The sequence below is a fragment of the Mixophyes fleayi genome, chromosome 2 (assembly GCF_038048845.1).
Source record: "Mixophyes fleayi isolate aMixFle1 chromosome 2, aMixFle1.hap1, whole genome shotgun sequence".
Classification (NCBI taxonomy): domain Eukaryota; kingdom Metazoa; phylum Chordata; class Amphibia; order Anura; family Limnodynastidae; genus Mixophyes; species Mixophyes fleayi.
The window spans coordinates 306,152,471-306,174,660 of NC_134403.1; the positions used below are offsets into that span (position 1 = coordinate 306,152,471).

The 22,190-nt window shown below is 36.6% G+C and overlaps 1 protein-coding gene across 1 annotated transcript in view; it reads right to left on the bottom strand.

The window, feature by feature from the left end:
- The window catches only part of IL1RAPL1 (interleukin 1 receptor accessory protein like 1), a 1,105,500-nt gene that overhangs the window by 441,489 nt on the left and 641,821 nt on the right, over positions 1–22,190 (bottom strand). Inside the window, exon 4 of the mRNA XM_075196513.1 lies at positions 4,658–4,844. Coding sequence (XP_075052614.1) covers positions 4,658–4,844 — 187 coding nt within the window. The remainder of the gene's footprint in view (positions 1–4,657; positions 4,845–22,190) is intronic.

A 22,190-nucleotide genomic window follows, 5' to 3' on the forward strand; every position in this document is an offset into this window, starting at 1 on the left:
CTTTCGGTTTCTTAAGAATGGAGGAGACAAGGGCGTATTTGAAGGAAGAGGGGACAATGCCAGTGGAAAGAGACAGATTAAAGAAGTGTGCAAGGTGGGAGCGGGCAGTGGGGGAGAGGGAGCGATGAAGGCGAGAAAGGATGGGATTCAGTTGGCAGATAGATTTGGGAGAGGAAAGAAAGAGAGAGTGGACTTCATCACCCGGTGTAGGGCAGAAGGAGCACCAGGGTTGGATGCTGGGAGAAGGAGGGCCGAAGATGGTGGCTGGACGGGGAGGTGAGGAGGAGATGTCAAGTCTGATGGCCTCAATTTTCGAGTAGAAATAGGAGGCGAAGTCAGTGGCTGAGAGGGAGAGCGGGATAGGGGGGAGAGGTGGAGAGGAGAGAGTTGAACGTGGCAAAGAGGCAGCAGATATTGGGGTACTGAGAAGAGATGAGGGATGTAAAGAAAGTAAAGTATTGTTTGGCAAGAGAGAGGGCAGAACTGTAGGAGGAAAGGATAAACTTAAAGTTAAGGAAAACAGCCAGGGAGCGAGATTTCTTCCAGAGGCGTTCAGCAGAGCGGAAGTGGACTTAGGAAGGACCAGGTAAATTTGAAGTGCCATGGTTGGGGTAGCAGGCGGCAACAGCGGACAGAAGAGACTGGGGTAAGAGCATCCAGGGCAGAGATGAGGGAGAGGTTGTAGAGCGAGGTTGCCTGGTAAGGGCAGGCCAGGGTAGGAGGAGGGGAGAGAAGAGTTTCATGAGAGGAGGAGAAAGAGGTAAGGTCCAGAGCATTAAGGTTGCACCTAGTTGTTGTGGATTTGGGCAGTGGGGGTTCAGGGGAGGACGACAGAGTGAAGGAGAGAAGATGGTGGTCTGAGAGAGGGAAGGGGGAATTATAGAAGCCAGAGAGAGCACATAAATGAGAGAAAACAAGGTCAAGGGAGTGACCTAGAAAGTGAGTTCCATTGAATGAGGCTAAAAGAGAATGAAAGGGCAAGGAGTTTGCTAGAGGCAGGGTCAGTGGGGTTGTCAATAGGGATGTTAAAGTCACCAAGTATGATGGAGGGGAGGTCAGAGGAAAGGAAGTGGGGAAGCCAGACTGCAAAGTTAACAAGGAAAAGTAAGGTGGGGCCCAGGGGGGCGGTAAATGACAGCAACATGGATGTGGATGGGGAAGAAGAGACGTATAGAATGGAGAAAGAGGTTAGTCTAGGCACCAAGTTACAGGATCACGGTGGCTTAGTGGTTTCCACCTCTGCCTCTCAGCACTGGGATCATAAGTTCGATTCCCGACCATGGCCTTATCTGTGTGGCCCTATCTATATGGAGTTTGTATGTTCTCCCTGTGTTTGCGTGGGTTTCCACTGGGTGCTCCAGTTTCCTCCCACATTCCAAAAACATACTAGTAGTTTATTTTGCTGATATCAAATTGACACTAGTCAGTGTGTGTGTGTGTGTGTGTGTGTGTGTGTGTGTGTGTATGTGTGTGTGTGTGTGTGTGTGTGTGTGTGTGTGTGTGTGTGTGTGTGTGTGTGTGTGTGTGTGTTTTATGGAATTTAGACTATAAGCTCCAATGGGGCAGGGACTTATGTAAATGACACGTTTTCTCTGTACAGCGCTGCAGAATTAGTGGCACTAAACAAATAAATGATAATGATGAATATTGCCACACATGCATATGGCCAAATTGGATCATGTCACTGATCATGTGTGTGTCCAGCATTAGAGACCTACAAATCTACAGCAGTTCATGTTTCCCAATTATTTGTGATACTGAACCATGAGCCTCTTAGGGTGGTCGGAATATGATAGAACAGACAGGTCGATAGTGGTCACTTTTCGATTGCACTTTTAACATGCTAGATTATGATCTTTTAACATCCCTTTATCTTATTTGATGATTTTGGGAATACAATATTGGAGAATATGTTGTGAGTCGTGTTAATACAATGAATGTAAGGCGAGCATATGAGTAACACTGCCATGACAAGACAACCCTAAATGTTATCTCTCCCAAGTATCACATTGCTATTATTATTATTTTTTAAATGTGTCTGAGTTGAGGATATTACTATATGGATTAATTAAAGTAAAATTCCTCTTGAAATTACTTTTAACAAAGAACAATCGTACTTTTACAATCAACCGAGTAAATCAATTATTAAACCATACTGCATCCTTTCTGATGTATTTTTAAAAAAAGAAGCCAGCAATTATTATATAATTTGTGTTCCAAAATTTAACTTGTGCTGCTGTAATATTATGTCTGTGGCTTTCCATATCAATAATCAAAATGAACATTATACATTGGGAGCAAACTATATTCAGTGCTACTAAATATTTGCATTTTACAGAGAGAGGGCAATGATAGTATTGTTAGAGAAGTACGGTCTATATCTGTATGTATTTTTAAAGTCACAAACTGCACAGCATTTTCATCAGTTCATACTTTCTATACAGAAAGTAAAAAAAAAATATCAGTAGATTTCTCTGCGTGGAAGCAAACGTTATAGGCATGAATCCATTTAAACTGTGAAATGACTTGGGACTTAATCTCTCACAGGCAATATGAAAGTGTCATATTTTAGTTGCTGTTTTTGTTGCACTTTTTACTTTATTGCAACACACAGGTTTCTTGTGCCATGTTAAATGGAAAAGTGCCATACGGCTATCATTGAAATATTGTATCTAATTATACTTGCTCTGGAAAAAAAAACCATTTAATTTTAATAATTCATGATAAAATAGTTATATTTATAGTTGTAGTTATATGTGACAATGTCCTTTTAATTATACTGCAAATGTGATAAAAATGATTTTATTAGGGCAGATGTGACCTCAAGATTTAGAATATTAACTAGTAACAACTCAAGAATACATTTAATCCTACTGAATATGATCAACTTGGAGGTATATTTTGGAATCCCGGCGTTTTAAGGTCATTTTTTAAAATGGCAATTTTATTAAAGACAAAGCCCATCAGGTTTTGTCTTTAATAAAATTGCCGTTTGAAGAAAATGACTTCAAAGCGCCGGGAATCGGCAATTCTGTGGGAGCACTGCATAGTAGATATACAGCTTAAGGCAACATGCTTTTATGCCAGTGATAGGCAACCCTCTATACTGCGTGAGCTGCATGGTTGGCCCTCTAACATTCAAAAGGGTAGCACATCACCATTAATCAGGGAAAGAGACACCTATCTGTAATAACACAACAGCAGCAGACATGATAAACAAGTGTTACAAGCCATAGCAGAAAATCCGACATTAAAGCAGAAGGAGGTAGGGGCCACAGGTGAGTATCCCCAGGGCCTCCTGTTGCACATAGCTGCTTTATATTGTCAAAACACTGCTTAGTATGGTTGGTGTCACACGGGTGCTTTTCTTAACACTTATTTGCTCTGGTAGTTAAAGGTAGAAGTAAAATGGGAATGACCCCTCCTCTATCAAATGGGAGCAATTAAGCTACAAAAAAGTCCATGCAATATATTCAAAGCTTAATGGCTCCTGCTTTACAGTGTGCCCTCTTTACTGCTACCTTTGACCACAGGAGCAATTTAAGTTTATGAATACTAGTGCTAACTAACATGTGTTATGGCACACTTATAATGTACAATATGATATAATTTCAGTAAATCATTCTAACAAACACTTACCTTTGTAGCATATCTTAGTAAAAATTTGTTTTAGACCCAAGTTAATTAAAATATACAGCAAGCCCCACAACCCAAGTTCACTTTATATTTTGCCACGGATGTATTGATGCAGATATTCCTCTTCTACAAGCCTAAGCCCTGGGCTGCAATCACAACCAATCCTACTTTGATATAATGCAGCACTGGATTAAATAAAGATTTGTTCTAGAACCAATTCTTAAAAACTCAGGAGCCTTCATTGTGATGAGGTCATATAAAATCTTTCCTTCTGACAATGCATACATGCAGATTTCTGTTCAAGTAACACTGTACTGTGGACCACTATTCTAGTGTCACTTAAACCTTTATGGAGGTTCTTTGCTGTGATATTGGATTCTGCCCTGTCTAACTAACCAATTAAGAAGTAGTCCTGTCAGAGATTTTTCTTGTTCTTTTAGATTTCTCAACAATGTTTTTGACTCTGGAAATCCCAAGCTGGAAATGTGTCTTTCTATAGTCTACCCCAGCTTTGTAGCAGTAAATTATCTTTATTTTTAAGTCCTCAGACAGCTGCTTAGTGGAGCACAACATCTAAGAAGGGCCATAATGTTTATTCACCTCTGGAATTGTTTTCCAGAGACTTCACAAGTCAATCAAGTTTTGAAGTCTTTAAGAAATTATTAATCAAACAACTGGAAGGGCGCCCAAACATTTGCACATTGCCACATTCAGGGTTTTATTTTATTTTTAATTTCTTAAATTCAGGAAATAAATAGTAGGTGTGCTTTAAATGTACTTAAATAAGTCAGTAAGTTTGTACACTATAGAGGTTATGTTAATTTCCTTTTTGCTTAGAGATTCAGTGAAACATTCATTGACCCGGTGTGCCAACACTTTTCAAAACAGCTGGTACATATTCTTCATTGAATATTTATGCAACAAATAATAACTAATCAACACATGTCCAGTATATATATATAAAAATAGTAAAGTGTCTAAGATGCACATTGTTGTAACACGATTGCAGCTCATACTGTACCTTGTACCACTTGATTTCTGGCTCTCTGTATGGCATAATGAAATCTTCTATTTCTGGGCACAAGATTTCCTTGCTTTTGCTAAGTTCAGCTTTTTCAAAGTATTTCATCTTGGAGTTATAACAGAATCCAGTATCATTGTCCCCTACTGCCAGGGATATAGAAACTTTCATGCAGTAAGTGGAGTTCCTGAAAAACACACAAATAAAGAATTTAAGTAATACTTTTCCCAGAGTATTTGAAGTAAACAAAAACTATCATGCAGCCCTGATCTACAAGTTACCATTTATGTGTGTGTAAATGTCATTGATGGCTGAAGGGGTAAAGAGAGAATTAGATGAATGTAGCAATTTCCTACATCAGAAATAATTCATCTTAAATCTAAAATTATGCACAATTCTGTCAATCTGTTTATTTTCCATTCTGGGCTATTAATGCCTAAGCAACAGGGCTGTACAAGTGATTACAGCTGTATGAGAGCGTTGTCCTATTTTTATAACCAGCAGATGCAAAGAATTCATCTCAAACAATAGTTTCCGTTTTTGCAAACCAGATTAATTAGTATTAACCGAGATCCATAAGGCCATGGTATTAATTTCTTTGAGTGGATTAAAAAGTGACTTTCCTTTTGTAAATTGTCTTTTGTGGGCCTGATACATATTAGTATTTGTCTCCCTAGGTGACCTTTCAGAGTTTGTATTTAATTTCCATGTGTTTCTTTCTTGTATACCTAACATATTTTTAATACTTTTCTCCGGATTATTGTCTATACTTCATATTTACTCTGTTCCTCTGCTTTTCATTTTTTATTCCACAATCTATTTTTTTGAATTCTTGTGCCTGAATCTAGTCTTGCAATGCCATTTGTGATTTGCAACAATTGTAGACAAGAACAGGTATAATATTAGTAAAAAAGCACATAAAAGCACACTTGAATTCATAGAAACACACACATTCAGAATACAATAGGACAGCATGGTTACAAAAAATGCCTACTTTTACCTTTAATAAGGCCTTGGGCTATGATTGACCCAGGCTGTTTTTTAATTTTCTGGAAAATATCATATCTGTCTCATATAATAATAATGATTTCTACTTTCTTTTTTGGACTATTTCTTCAGTGTTTATAACAGCTTGAACAGCTTACACCCTTCCCAGATATATGCAACAAGTATGGGATCTATTTCACATAATGCTTGGGACTTAGGGGTATATTTAATAAATGGCAGATTTGGAAAAGAAGTGATGTTGCCTATAGCAACCAATCAGATACTAGCGGTCATTATGTAGAATGTACTAAATAAATGATAACTAGATTCTAATTGGTTGCTATAGGCAACATCTCTACTTTTTCAAACCCATGGTTATTGTAGTAAATATACCTTTTAGCCTTTCACTGGATAAGGGATCTTTACATAATTTGAAGCAACATATATTAAACATATTACATTACATTTAAAACGCCTCTGGTGCTTTCTCACACTGCCCATGACATATTCTTGCTCCTATGCTGTTTAGCAGAGCCCCTCAAAATAAAAGTGTGAGAAGTCACTTGGCGATTACATCTGTGTGTATGACATCATTACTGAATACCAAAATAACTATTCCCACTGACCTTCTACCAATAACAAGGAAGAGAATAAGACAGCCTCCTGCCATTTAAACCAGAACTGTCCAACGGATACCTTATTGGACAAGCCATGATTTACTGTTCTCATGTGGAAGTACCTTTCATTTACTTTTGTCATCATCCTATAATTACATAACAACAACATATCCTGTGTAAAATGAAATAATCAACCCCTGCCTAAATGGCACATACTGTGCTGTGATTCCGCAATGCTCACCACTGTGCCTCATTTCCACCTAGCTAATGCATGCCTGCATTAACTGCACTCTATTCAGTTTGAATGCTGTACACAACAACCAGAAAGCCAGGAAAGAAATTGAACAAACCATTGACAGCCAGTATCCAAGAATAAAGTTGTCCAATAGGAAACGTGTGTCTGCTGTTATCACCAGTTATCAATGTTATTCTGGCAGAAGAGGTTAAAATAAGTATCAAGATAGATCTAAAAGATTCTGAAACTTTCTTCTACCACTGTGTCCTGGGAATTTACTAACAAAATAGGCAAGAGACAAGATTCATAAAAACCATCACATCCTAGAAGATGGACTGATAATTTTTTCATAATTGCAACATTATAGCTTGTAGTTTAGCAAGTGTAAGAGCTGCTAAATTGCTAATTTATATAGTTCAATTCCTAAGAAAATAGTGCCATAAAAAAGCATTATCATTATGCTCAATTCTTTGTCTACTTTGCTTTTTCATGTTCTGGGACATAAACTGTATTCCGACGTGATTCATTTGCAGTGAGGACTCTATGTGGTCTGATTCAGAATATGGAAGCTTGGACCCTCTGCGTGACATCTGCATAAAAGACTGAAATTTCCTCAAACCGTTCTCTAAATTCACCTGACCCCTAATAGGTTGAAAGTGGAACCTGCTGAGATTAATAAGGCATTTTACTGCACTCACTCTTATTTCAGAGATCTGTGAACTGACTGCAGATTAGATATTGCTCAGAACGGAATCTTCTGATCTGCAGAATTTAACCCTTCATGTTCTGTGGGATTGAGCACAACCAGCTTAAAACAGTTTAAAACATAGGCTAAAGCTAGTTTTAAAATGTGAATAGTGTTATAAAAAGGGTGTATATATAGTGTATCTAAAATATAATAGTACTCATTTGTTCAGGAGATGCACCTAATGGTAGGCACGGGTTGTATTGTAAAGTGGTGGTACTTTTGTAAAGCACATTACCTTTTTCCAAATTGTCCATCCGTACATTATTACTATGTAGTGGCACATTATATGGAATTGTTATGAAACAAAGTATTAGGCACTACTATTGCTGCTTTGCATTTGACTAGGTATTACAGGAAATGCTGCCATATTCACCAGTGTAGATGCTTTCAAAGAGTTCACAAATGCCTCACTGAAAGCTCTAAGACACCCTTGTAGAGGTCCTTGGCTTTGGTGGCTAACAGTAACAGAATGCAACCCATTGGAGTTCCCCAATCAGCTGCACGTGAGATATTAATAAACAAACATGTACTCTTCCTATCCATCTTTATTTATTTATTTATCTATTTATTTTTTAAACAGAGTAGTTTGCTATCTTTTGGATGGAGTCAGGGGCTGAAGGGCCCTCAAATTTTATATGTTGTCCACCACTGGACTATACAGTCGTTCTTCAAATATATTCTTAAATGCCCCCTTATATTCAGCTACATGCAATAAATGCCTAATTTTGGGTTCTCAATTAATTCAAAAAAGACAAAAATACATACATTGAAGGAAAATAAACAGAACAAAGTGTAATATAAAGGGATCCTTTTTTGCACTGAATCTATTAATGTTCATCATCATCATTTATTTATATAGGGCCAACATATTCCGTAGCGCTTTACAATTGGGGACAAACATAATAAACTAATAAACAAACTGGGTAAAACAGACAAAGAGGTGAGAAGGCCCTGCTCGCAAGCTTACAATCTATGGGACAATGGGAGATTGACACATGAGGTTAAGTCTACATTTTGCATTTTGGCCCAGCCAGACTGCAAAGGTAAAAGTGACTCATAAGCTAAATGAACCCGTCACACAACAATGTTGGTCAGGGGGCAGCCGTCCGGCGTGAAACTGTGTAACAGGCTAAAGGTAGCGAGGTTAAGAGGGTGGCCGAGGAATATTATAAGCTTGTTTGACCAGTTTGTAGACCAGAGGAGAGTCTTAATGTGCGAGGGAGAGAATTCCATAGAGTGGGTGCAGCCCGAAAAAAGACCTGTAACCGGGAATGGGAGGATGTAATGAGGGTGGATGAGAGACGCAGATCTTGTGTAGAATGGAGTTGCCGAGTTGGGAGATATTTATCCCATTTTAGGGGATGACAAGTAATGTTGATGGTTTATATTTGTGCTCCTGATTCTTTTGTTCACACAAAATGATGCTTATATAGTTCATGATCAGCTGATCATGCTTGATAATACTATAAGCTCTATACCAGTCAAAAAAGCATGTCTGTATCTTGACATACCTCCCCCCCCAAAAAACAAAATAAAAAAACAACAACTTGGGGCAGCATTTTAAATGTATTGTGAATTTTGGGGTATGAAAAATAGCTGTTTTCTTATGAAAGCTAGAGATGGATGAAAATTTCCAAATAAAGTTTACAGTTTGTTCTTCGCATTTGAGGTTCACTGTTAGCAATAAAAAGATCTTAAAAAGTATCAATTTAATCTTGGACTTGTTTGGGCTGATTTACATGTGTGAACTGGCACAACCATGGGCTTTTCGCCTTGAACATATGCAAACCATGTTGAATATGACCAAGTTGGCTTGACCATGGTCAAACCTGTCTGACTTTCTTGAAGTTAGTTTGTCTTTTTCTAATTAATCAAAAATTAAAGAAACGGAAGCACATTTTGAAATTTTTGGTCCTATTTTACTAGTATCTCTAATTACAACAGTCATACCTACTTCAGTGGTCATTCTAACCTACCCTTAGAAAAACCTGCTATTGTATTTGGGGAGTTATCCATCTCACACTTGAAAAATCACACTAATAAGAATTTGTAGGCCACAAAATATAGAAAATAAATAATTTTATACAGACAGAGTCTAGTACCTTAAGTCAAGTTCCTTGTTTACCACCTATGCACAGTTCACTTTCTCGCTTTCAACAGTTCCCACTTAATTTTATCTTTGTAAAGTATAATGTTGGTACAAGTTTTACAATATGCTTCTTTTGACATGATGTTGGGCTGGAGGCCCCTGGGCCTCACTGCACCACCTTAACTGCCCCCCACCCTCATATTTATCTAGCCCTTATAACATTCACCCCCCCCATAAATACTTTACCACTATGTCTGTCTTTCCAGGGGCAAAAAAAATTAAAAAATCTCCTATAACTGCTTAAAAGACATGTTGGTGTTTAAATGATAACAAGAAATAGGTAGGAAACAAACAGCCAAGTACCCCATGCCTCAAACAGGAGTTATAGCTGGGCCTCCCAGGCCTTGGGCCCGGTAGTAGCTGTTGCTTTTGCTATGCCAAAGTGTATACTCTAAAACTCACATCTCCTTCTTCATCTTTAATATTCTTCACCAGTTCCTAGAAGTTCATCATGAATTAAAGGGATTAAATAGGAAAAGACAAGCTGACCTGCCTAGACCTAAGAGCACATAGGCTATTTGAGTGTTTGCATATTTTAGCCGCATGGTACCCAGGGCTTACATGATATATTTGCCTGCACATTAGAGGCGTTGTGAATAAGTTACTGTTAGCGCTGATATGTTCCATGGTCACATAATGTTCAAAATGGGGTCACTTAATAAGCAAAATACAGTATTTTAACTCAACATTATAAGTGAAATTTCCACTATTTTCTATGGCTTGAAATGTGTGCTTAAGAGGTACACAATTATTTTTGACATATAGCAGAATTCAGCAACCTTCAAGTTGTGGAGGATGCTCTCGATTATGCTATACTAACCCCACACTGTCAATAAAAGCTTATTGCAGCACAGTTAGGGCTGAACAGTGTGATTGACACCATGTGGCAATTTGTCCCAAAAAACTGTTTTCCATCTGTAAATTGTGACAACAGGACTTTGGGGAAACCTTCTTTGCACTCTGAAGTGAGATTTTACAATGAGTTAAATCTTTTTTATATTCAAATCAAATGTAAAGGCATTATATTGACAACATTTGTACACCTCAATTTCTCACTGCTTTACAACAGCATTTACAATATTCATCGTTGGAGGAATTTAGGTACATTTCTAAAAACTACTGCAGAGGAAAAATATTGTGTCTATTGCATTCATTTATAGGACAGTTTAGTAAATTAAGCTAAAATCTTATTAGGTTGTTCTGTATTAAAACCCAATGAAATAAAAAAATAAATGTACTGTACATCATCATACAAGCGTTTATATGGAATTAGCCATAAAACTGCAGTTACCACAGGTACAAATAAGATCTAAAAAGATAAATGGATAAATAGTTGTACAGTAATTTGGTGTCTTTAAAACGCTAAACTTAACAAATTAAAGGGCAATCTATGGGTACTTGGTGGTGGCTTTAATTGACATCGCAGGTTGTGAGTGCACAAAGGTTTCAAGAAAATGTTGGAACTCTGATCTATCAATGCATAGTTGTTTTCAAGGTTCCAGTTATTTGTAGCAGAATTGGTCAAATTAAACAATAAATATGACTGATCTATAACTCAAGGATTTATTTAGAATGGAAATTACACTTATATAAAGGGATTTTACTTCTACCCAATATACTTCCTACAAAAGTCTTTCAAGACAGATGACAAATGATTTGAAAGATGTTCTACAGACGCATCAAATAGATTTGCATAGGGTAAAATATGAATTTCACTACTGTGCATGCCCACAAAAAGGACCTACACTTGAGAGTGTATGCAGAGCCAGTCACAGCTTGCGTATATGACTCATTACTAGTATAGAGGTGGATCGGGGGAAGCATGGGGCATGCAAGCACAGGCAAAGTAAAATAAGGTCATGTTCAAGTAAATGCGACCTGGATGCAGACACATATAGGAAACTTGTCTGGTGCTGGTGCTCTACCCCTGGCGTAAGTTAATAACTTATAATAATGATGATAATGATGATGATCAGCTGATATGTGTCCACCTCAGCATAGTATGCAGAATATGTCTTTTTTTTTGGTCGCAAGTTATGCCTGCACTTCAGATGACAATTGTGTCCAACTCTACATGAGGCCATTATGTTTATAAGAGCATATAAGGAATTAAAAATGAGTCTAAATAAAAACCGTCTCTCATTTTCAATTCTGCAATCATTTCCTGAACAATGTATAAAGACTGCACCAATTCTTCAAAGAGTTAACATCTCCTGAATTCATTATTGAAATAGCTTTCAAGGAAACACTTGACGATGTTTCAAATATATATCCGTTAGGATGAAAAAAAAAACCAACACATCGTGTAAGGGTCAGTGATAATCACAGGGGATCATCTTAAAAACACCATTCGTAGTTATAACTGCCTTATTATGCCTTGGGCACAGCTAAGCTCTTCTTTACTTGTACTTTGTGTAAAATATTCTCATACTGAGTTCAAATGGGTAATGCATTTTGAATACACTGTATGATTGTTGTCTGACTCATGCCAAACTAACAACAAAAAAAAATCATATTGTGTTTTGATGAAAGATATACAGTATATTGCTTCTGTGTGTAACAAATGAGATCTATAACATTGGCAAACATACATTATGAAATGGAACATTTCTAACATTTTTAAGTTGGTTAGTCAAACCCTCGTTATCATTAGCTCTACCCATGCAGGGGCGCACGCAGAGGGGGTTTCTGGATCTCCAGAAACCCCTCCCCTCCACTAAAGATGTGCCCTTACATAGCGGCACTGTACTATACAGCAACTGCGGCGCTGTCAAAGAAGCATCTGCGGCGGTGCTGTGTATACAGCACCGCCACGTATGCTTCTTTGACAGTGCCGTGACTGCTGTATAGTACAGTGCTGTCGAAACGGTGCTTTTGCACATGCGCAGCAGCTCTCTCGTTTTTTTGGGGGGGTTTGGGTGGGGGGAAACGTCCCCCCCCCTTAAACATCCTGCGTGCACCCCTGCCATGTATGTTAAAATAGGATCACTTAATTCCATCATGCAACCCAATCAATTTATAAATACACCCACTTTGAAAGCAGCCCAGCCCCATCAGCTTTCATTTCCCAGCACTATTGGTAACACCATTTATCTGCAAGTGCACGTGTCAGAAGGAGCTATTGTGCTTGTTCCTATTTGCAGGAAAATGTAATTTATAAACTTTTCCAGGGCAGGGTATATACAAATATATAATTTGCTACATAATGCAAATAGAATCTTTACAGAATATAGGTAACCATTATTAGCCCACATCATAACACGTTAAGTGGTCTACTTAATAAGTGAAGAGCAAAAATGCCAGAGTAACTGCTAGCCAAAGGCTCTTTTGCCACTTTTCCTTAACCTAACTACTGGTACTTACTGTTGTCCCCAATTGACCATAGTAGCAAATGCCACTTGACTGATCCCTCACAGATGAAAATGCTATGGTCTTCGCCAAGGCTCTCTCAGCAGCTCCAACATAGTAAATTGTAGCTTTATTTTTTTTTGTATCACTGTGATTTTCAGTGATGCACATTGATAGTTACAGCACTATGGTAATAAATAATAATAAATACATTTTCTTTATACAGATTGTATGTCAATTAAATAGAATGTGAGATATACATATCTATATCTCTAAACAGTTAAAATGTAATAAATGTGAAAAATAAAAAAGACACATTTACATTATAAAAACTTTCTTCTTGCCCATTTCTTTCTTTTAGGAGAGAAAAGGCAGTAATAATAGCTTAACATGGGAGACCTATGAAAATCATGATGGAAGCTTTAATTATTTGCACAGATTTATATATAAATTCACCTATGAAGAAAATGTGAACTACAACAAATTACTCAAGTCGAATGTGTAATACTATGACTGTTATCTCATACTAGTCTAGAAAAGTTTAGCAACAGCTGGATATCCACACTTTGCCTATCCAATAACGTTATTGCAGTATATATTACATTATGGGCAGATTCAATTTTCCGCGATGTTCCTGAGAACACCGGAGACGCGCTTTATTACCGTTTATACGGTAAAAAGTAAGGCTCACTTTTGCTAGCACCACTATGGGGCGCAAGAAAAAGTAAGCATTACATTCACTAAAAAAAATCACCACCGTCACCAAAACCACCATCACTGCCATTCCAGGACACAACACTGCGATTTTTTTACTAATTGAATCTGCCCCTATAACATCAAGAAAGTGTTTGTTGCATGGTAATTATGGGTTGGTACTTTCAAAACGGACTCCAAGTAAATTATTTGAAACCCTTAAGTATATTTTTAAGAATGTTAACACTAGCACAAAACCCAAGTGGAATAACATAACAACTACTCTTCCTGTAAATTACAATCATTTGTCAATTTCACTTGTATAATGCTTGATTAATGTCCTGAAAACCAAAGCATTTAACATTTCAGTATTGATTAAACTATAATACATGTATCTAATTAAGGAGTTTAAAACAAATGGGTTTCATTCAATCTATTTGCCCCAGACTTAAGTATTTCCAAATACAATTTACGCTGTTGCCTGGCCACCTGTAAATGTCTTTTGCTTCCTGCAATTACTATGCAGTTATATTATTATGGTCCTTCAGCTTGTAGAAAAGGCCCAATTCATGATAGAGAGAAAAGTCCTTTCTCAGATTCAGGGCTTCTTCCTGTTTACCAAAGCTCCTAGGCAGGGCCATCTTTTCCATTGGGTACGATGGGCAGGTGCCTGGGGGCCCCACGGGCAAGAAGGCCCCATAGACAAGGCTCTTAAATAGAATAAATAATCCTGCAAAAGAAAAAACCTGCAAAAAAAACCTTCAAGGGTCACTGAGCAAGTACATCTATCTATCTATCTATCTCTTTATATCTATATCTGTATCTCTATACATCTATATCTATCTATTTATCTATCTATCTATCTATCTATCTATATATATATATATATATATATATATATATATGTAGGGGCCCCGGTGCACTGCTTTGCCCGGGGGCCCATAATGTTGTTAAGAGGGCCCTGCTCCTAGGCTGGTGTTAGCAATCGCCGGGTAGTTCCATCAATTGCTTTCATTGGGGCTCTCTTATTTATTTGCTATGGACGGCGGTGGTACAAGTAGCAAGGGTGAACTTCATAGAGGCTTTATTTATTTAAATAAATCCTTTCTTTGACTCAGAATGCTCTTATGCAAACACATTTTTTAACTAACAAAATGAAAACATATTATTTTATTTAAAAAAAAAAAAATTAAGTGGAACTGGAAGCCCAAGTCCAGACTTCCAGTTCCAGTGCACATGTATGAGCTGGCAAGTTGGGTCATGCACGCACAGATAGACCCTGGACTGACTGGCACTCAGCTGCCTGGCAATAATGTATTGGCAAATTGCAATAATGGGAAGTTTTCTATTGCTAGGATAAGCAGTGATAGAAAACTAGTCCTATCACTGTTTAATCATAAATAGGACACATAGGGCCTGAGTCATTAAGGAAAGTGAGGCAAAAAAAAGTAAATGTTCTCTGGAACAATCCATGTTACAATGCAAGGGGTGCAAATTAGTTTATTATTTTGCGAACAAGTCAAATAATGACTGTTTATTTACCTAGCACACAAATACTTGATAGCTTTATTTTTACACTGAAATTTAAAGTTGGTCTAGGACATGTCCTATCTCAACTATAAACCTATAAATCACATTTTAATTTTACCTCCCCCTCCAATGCAACATGGTTTTGCCCAGGTGCAAAGTTACTCCATTTTTATGCTTTGGTCTCCCTAATGACTCAGGGCCGTAGACTGTTTAATTGCCTGGCACATATACTACCACACAATATTCAAAATATGTAGGACATTCGTCTCCGGATCCTCCAGGTTGGTCGTCGTGCGCCATGGGTAAGAGATCCATATATCTTGCCATCTACTTTTTATTTTCTTATTTATTTTATAGGTCGTTATTCTGTAAATGTGTTGCTTACAACCTCCTTTGTAATAGGTATGGTGATATACGTGCCTGTCCTTCCCAACCCTCCCCCCCGTTTCCCCTCCTTAACCCGTTTTGTTTCCTGTCTCTTTCCTACCCCTTCCTTCTACTATAAAAAATTAAAATAAGAGGAGACATCTTGTTGTCTTAAAACAGTTGGTTTTACTTGTTGTTTGCTCTTTTCTATGCTGTTTCCTCTTGTAACAAATAAAGAGTTTAAAAAAAAAAATATGTAGGACATTATTAATCACTTTGTGTTTATATTTTTGTAATTTTGATGGTAGTTTTCCCCTCTGTTGTTATGTCACCCACCTGTGGTTCTCACTGGTCTCCACCTTGCACCACTGATTATAGCTTTGTGAGATAAGCTGCACAAGCTGACAGGAAGTTTCTTGGATCAGGGCATTCCCTATGGCTATAAACATTTGCACTTTGTGAGGTGCAAAAATAGGAAAACATCTATTAGCACTACATAAGTGAACATGCTAAAGGGTGTGGACTAGACAAACTGATGTGGGATGAATCACTTATTTCAATTGCAATTTGTTTGCACATAGTCAGTGCCTGTGCTTCAATTATACACCGATATATCATTTTTAAAAATAATTTAGACTTTACAATTATGAAGAGGGATTTAAAGGCATCCAGATGTGTATTCTGTAGTTAACAGTTAATTTTAAATGTAATTAGTATCTTAATTTAGTTAAAGAAATAAATCAGGAAACTGTCAATATAATGAGGAGTTGACTTTAATACTAATACAAAGGGGAAGCCCAGGAGCACACAAAGTGTGATTTTATAAACCTATCATCTGAGTAAATGGGTCATTCTGTACACGGTTGGACATGAACGTGAGTGTATGTATAGTGTAAGTGCAATATGATTAAAGGAAGCACACAAAACAGTCAAACAGGCTTTGTGATCCAAAATTATTATATATTATTTTAGATTTGCTTTAAAAATGCTTTACTAATTCTTAATTAAGATGGTTAATGTAAGGCTTGAACATTGGTATTTGTAAAAGTGCTTCTACAAATGTGTCTTTTACTACAGTATTTGTCACGAATAACATATTTCTTCTCCATCCTTCCTATATTTCCATCCTTCTGTATTGGCAACATTATTTAATTTTGCTTCTTGTGATATATCATTTATATTAAACTCCATGCAAAATATTGTTACTTATGAAAACATACAATTGTGTAAAAATACTAAATGTGCAGAGTGACATTTATGAAACCCGACTTTTCAAGGAAGCTGTCCAGGAGGGGGTCCGTCGAGGGGACTAGGCCATGCAAATTGCATTGTTAGGCCCCGCCCTGCCCTGACAATATTTGCCCATTTTTGTCAATCGCAGCAGGTAGCATAGTCACGATGAGGTGTTTAGCCCCGCCCCCACCAGCTTCACCAAAGGAGATAGCTGGATCCAGGAGGTTTGCCTGCTTTCTCGGGAGTCCAGGAGAACTCTCAAAAATTCAGGAGTCTCCTGGACATTCCAGGAGAGTAGGCAACTATGATGATACCTATGTAGCATATATTAAAATATATATTATCCTTTGTACTTTTAATGTCTTTCTCTCCATCTATGTATCACTATTGAAATGCTTAGTTTTGTATTTATTTATTAACCTTATATTTGCTTATTTTCTGTTTCCTGTTTGCCATTACATTCCTTTATGCCACCTTCTAATTTACATATGATTGACTTTGTGTGTGTTCTTCGAACTCCGGCTTCTCAAGATTGAACTCTACTCTATGCTTGACAATATTTCCAGGGTCTTTTAACTTATGCAAATTTTTTCTCTCTCCTTCTACCTCCATTGACTGAATCAATATTGTGACAAATTCCATAATGTACAAAGCAGCTAATTATTATACAGTGCTGAGAGTGCAAGCCATGCTGTTGAGTGAAGATACAATTTTTCAGGCACAATGAATCCTTGCAATTACATGTAGCATGAAATCTAATTTTAGTGCTTGAAACGTACAGTGAAAAAAGTGACTTGCTCCTATTCAGGGAGCTGACATTCAGATTCAACCATTTCAAAGAAGTGACATTACAACTCTCATTTTGTTGTGTTAAAAATAGCTCTCGGCCAATCTTCTGGCTTCACAGATTCAGGCCCTGTGAGTCACACAATTATGTTCCACATGAAAGAATTGAATTTTATCTTGCCATTAAAATATATTTCACTATAAATAAGTAATTGAATGCAATTGTCCCAGGTATAATTTTACCATTATTTATTATCTAAGTATACATTGTTTGTGGTTATATCAATGCTCGCAATGATAAATAGGTCAGCAATAGTCTGTAAACATATTTCTGCCTGCAGCAAGTACAAGGCAACTTGTTTCCTAGAATAAACATGTCTTGTTAACATAATTTTTAAGCAGCGTGTGTTAATACTGCTATTGTAAAATTTTAAATTTTAATATGTTAAAATCCATAAGATGACAATAATATGTATATCACTAAAACACACATCTTGGACAACATTATAGCTAGAATAGGTTCACAATATCATTGAAATATCATTAGAAAAAGATTCCCCCTATCATTAACATTACATATACAGATAGAGAATATTTCCTTGAGATGAATAGTAGAATTGAACGCTGCATCTCTGTATCATAACATTTAAGTGGTCATTGACTATTTCACATTCCGGTCAGAGGCTTTTTCGGATTATGGTCAGAGGCTATTTCAATTAATGCATGTATGTATTATATATGTCTGTGAATGGTATTTTTTGTTGATCACTGACCATAAATCTACCAAAATGAATGTGAGTATAAATATAACACAAGCTAATATGGCCTTTTATCCCAACAATTATAAGTAGTGTACTGTGGCCAACCTTTCAAACATCGCTGGTTTATGATTAAAGGACACCCATTCACAGTAGTTTGTTCTGTTCCAAGTTAATAGACAAAACTGCAACTTACTAAGAGAACTAAATCATGGTAAAAATGTTTTTGGTGCTACATACTTTTAAATGGAATAAATAATATCAAGTCAATATTTTCTCTGTTTTGTAGATTTTAAAAATCAGCAATCCGACAATCAATGGACACAATATGCTGCAAAAGATTTTCGAATCAATTTGCCAACAACAGAATTATTTGGCAATACTACAAATTGCTATGTATACTGATAATCGGTAGATTTGCTGGTCTTTTCCTGTATATCACTGTATATTTTAACAAATGACTATTGATTATTGCATTGTATGTACTGATTTTATGTTGCATGTTTCAAAAATCCATTTACCCTGTTATGATATAATATCACTGTATAATCAGAGATATCAAAAAACAGATTTCAATTAACACCGAGAATATAAATAATTTTAATATGCCTGTCAAAGAGAAATTGTGAAGCTTTAAAAATCATGTATCCCTTGTGTAATTCATTAGATAGCCTTCTATGAATAAGAATGAATAATTTATGTATAGTGCTGGTGAGAAAAGAAAGAAATCACAATTTATAGTGGTCACTGGCCTGTGGCTTATTTAAAAGTGGCTCTACAGATGTCTGAAGTATAAAATTATATGGATATATTTAATATAATGGATGTTGAAGATTATTTCATTTGTACTTGGAGTAAATTATTACTGTACCCTGGGCCAGGCAAATTAAGCCAGATGAAGATAAATGTGGTCATATCTGGAGCATTATAAGACTTATTTAAACCTGCATTGTGCTATTGTATTAGTGGCGTTATTTGATATATATGAGACTGAAAAATTTACAATGTTTTTTATTATTATTACAAAGCCAAAGCAGAAAGAAATAAAGACAAACTGAAACTTTACATTTAAATTTTTATTACAGAATTTGTCTCAATAAAATAATAAAATATTGCAGTATATTTTATACAAGTTAACCCGTGCATGATACTCATGCATTCTAGTCAAATCAAGATACTTAAGGTCTTAAAAAGGTTCTTGTCATGCATTTGGGCCTAGCCCAGGCCTCCTCAGGGGAAGATCGTTACTTCCCGATGCAAGCGCCCTTTTTAATGTGTGTTCATGAGGTAAAATTACCTCACGAAAATGAGTTTGACCCCTCAACTCGTAAATTTAGCCTTTACTACCCCTCCCACGGGGGGGGGGGGGATGATGGAAGTTAACTGACTTGACTATTCTAATTTTTTTTTTATATAATGTCAGTATACCAAATTTCAGGTCAATTGGATGAGCCCTTTCTGAGAAAATAGTTTTTTCCACACACACACACTAACGCACGCCTCTACACATGTGTGTTCATGAGGTAAAATTACCTCACGAAAATGAGTTTGAGCCCTACCAAATTTCAGCCCTTTTTGAATTTTTTTTTCGGCACACACTAAGAACTTAGTAGGTCAGTGTATAACTCTGCCCAGCAGGTGGCGCTGCAACTTGGTTTTTTTTTCCCACACACACACAGACAGACAGACGCCACTAAGCATTTATATATTAGATAGAAATGTTTTAAGATGGTAATGAGATCAGTTCACCTGATAATAATGGAGTATTTGTATGCTTACATGGCAAGTCAGCCTTTAAAGGCACTGATTGGGGTCATTAAATTATTTTTATCTTTCCATCATGTTGCCTTGTGGTCAGCTTGGAAATATTTAGCTGTTTGGCAGACAATGACTGAATCCACTGAGGCACAGTCAGAAAATGACTAGATATATGGCAAGAGGGGAGCCAGTTATAGTCCAATAGATTTTCCACCTATGCTGGTTGACATCAAAAAGTTCCCAATAAGCATTGATGGTCTTTTTGGACCATATGTGCAGTTTTGTCTAAAGCAAGTCTGTCTAACCTGTTGCTCTCCAGGGTCCTGATTCATTAAGGATCTTAAATGAAGAGGTATCTTATTTCAGTCTCCTGGACAAAACCATGCTACAATGCAAGGGGTGCAAACTAGTTTTCTGTTTTGCACATAAGTTAAATACTGACTGTTATTTCATGTAGCACACAAATATCAACTTTAAATTTCAGTGTACAAATAAGCTATCAAGTATTTGTGTGCTACATGAAAAAACAGTCAGTATTTAACTTATGTGCAAAACAGAAAACTAGTTTGCACCCCTTGCATTGTAACATGGTTTTGTCCAGGAGACTGAAATAAGATAGCTCTTCATTTAAGATCCTTAATGAATCAGGCCCCAGGTTGTGAAACTATAAGCCCCAGCATGCTTTGCAGTAGATAGTTGGAAGGGTATGCGGAGACTGGTAGATTCACAACACTGGGAGAGCCACAGGGTGGCGAGGCCAAACCTAATTTGACAGCAGAATTGTCGAATGCCTGGATACCATAAGACACACTGATGTTGTTTGACATTAGATGCATTCTTTATTAGGGTAACCTCTTTTGTGTTTTTGTATATAAACTGCCGGCACAAATTTTAAGTCACACATATCTCTTAAGCTGGTAATTCTATACAAGGTTGCTGACCAATACAGTGAGAAACACTACATCAATTGGTAGATTGTTGGGTTTCCTTATCACCTGTCCACAGCAGCTGTCCCTGCAGGATAACCAGAAAATTTGAGGTTTTTTTCAAAGAATTGTTATATTCATTACAATAAATTATTTATATTGTTCTAGACCAAGAATACACTGATAATGATCCTTACTGAGCATATTCATAGTCTACTGTTCCATGAATGTTTGTGATTATTGTGATATAAACATGTAGTAAGGAACAAATCGTCTTAAAGTCCTGGCCTTTTCTGCATCCATTACAATCTATGCACAGCAATTTAATGTGAGTTACATGAGTTGTATTTACTATGTCCTGCCTTTTGAGAGCCCAGACATGCACCTGAAGCTTGAAGAGATTTTGCAGGTTTTGTGCTTTTTACCATTTCTACTCTCTGTATTTCACTCATCTTTGTTCACATTGCTTTCATGCAATTGCACAAATGTCCCTCTATAGCATCCAAGCTCCAAGTGTTTCAACAAATCTGTTGGAAATGGCCACGATGTTCCTTGCCAACATTTGCACTCTAGTTAAATTCAACATATGTTCACCCATATCAGATTGAAAACACCAATTATTTAATTTACTTTCAGACTGACTGAATGAATACATATTTCAGCTCAGGTTATTTATTCTTCGTGTTAATTCAGAAATGTAGATATCGTTTGCAATGTTTGGATTACTCTATATCATCAATTATACAGTGCATTCATAATATTATAATATCAAATGCATTGTGAAGAAATTATTATTGTGACTATACCCCTATCATATTTTGGAATTGTGTTTGTGAGCCATGTTGTCTAGTATTTTCTAAATATATGTGTATAAGTGTTTGGTTGTATGGCCCAGCTATCCAACTACTATATTAACACAACACAGTTTGCTAAATATGTGTATTACGGAGATATATATATATATATTGAGAGAGAGACCAAGGAGTATATTTACTAAACTACTAAACTGCAGATTTGAAAGGGAGGAGATGCTGCTTATAGCATTATAACAACCAATCAGATTCAAGCTGTCATTTTCTAGAATGCACTAAATAAATGAAAGCTAGATTCTGATTGGTTGCTATAGGCAACATCTCCACTTTTTCAAACCTGACGTTAAGTAAATATACCGTACATTTTCATTTCATACACTAAATTCAACCTTATGTGTATTTACAATATTTCTGATTATAGTTTGCACTTCTGGTAGTTTGTGCAAGCAAAATGTTATATTTGACTTTTATTCTATCATAAGTCTTTGAATTTAGGCTAGATTGCTAACGACCTTTTGTGCATTCTGACAATGTGTCTGATTTCATTTATCATATAACCTCGACATAACATGGCAAACAGCTGCAAA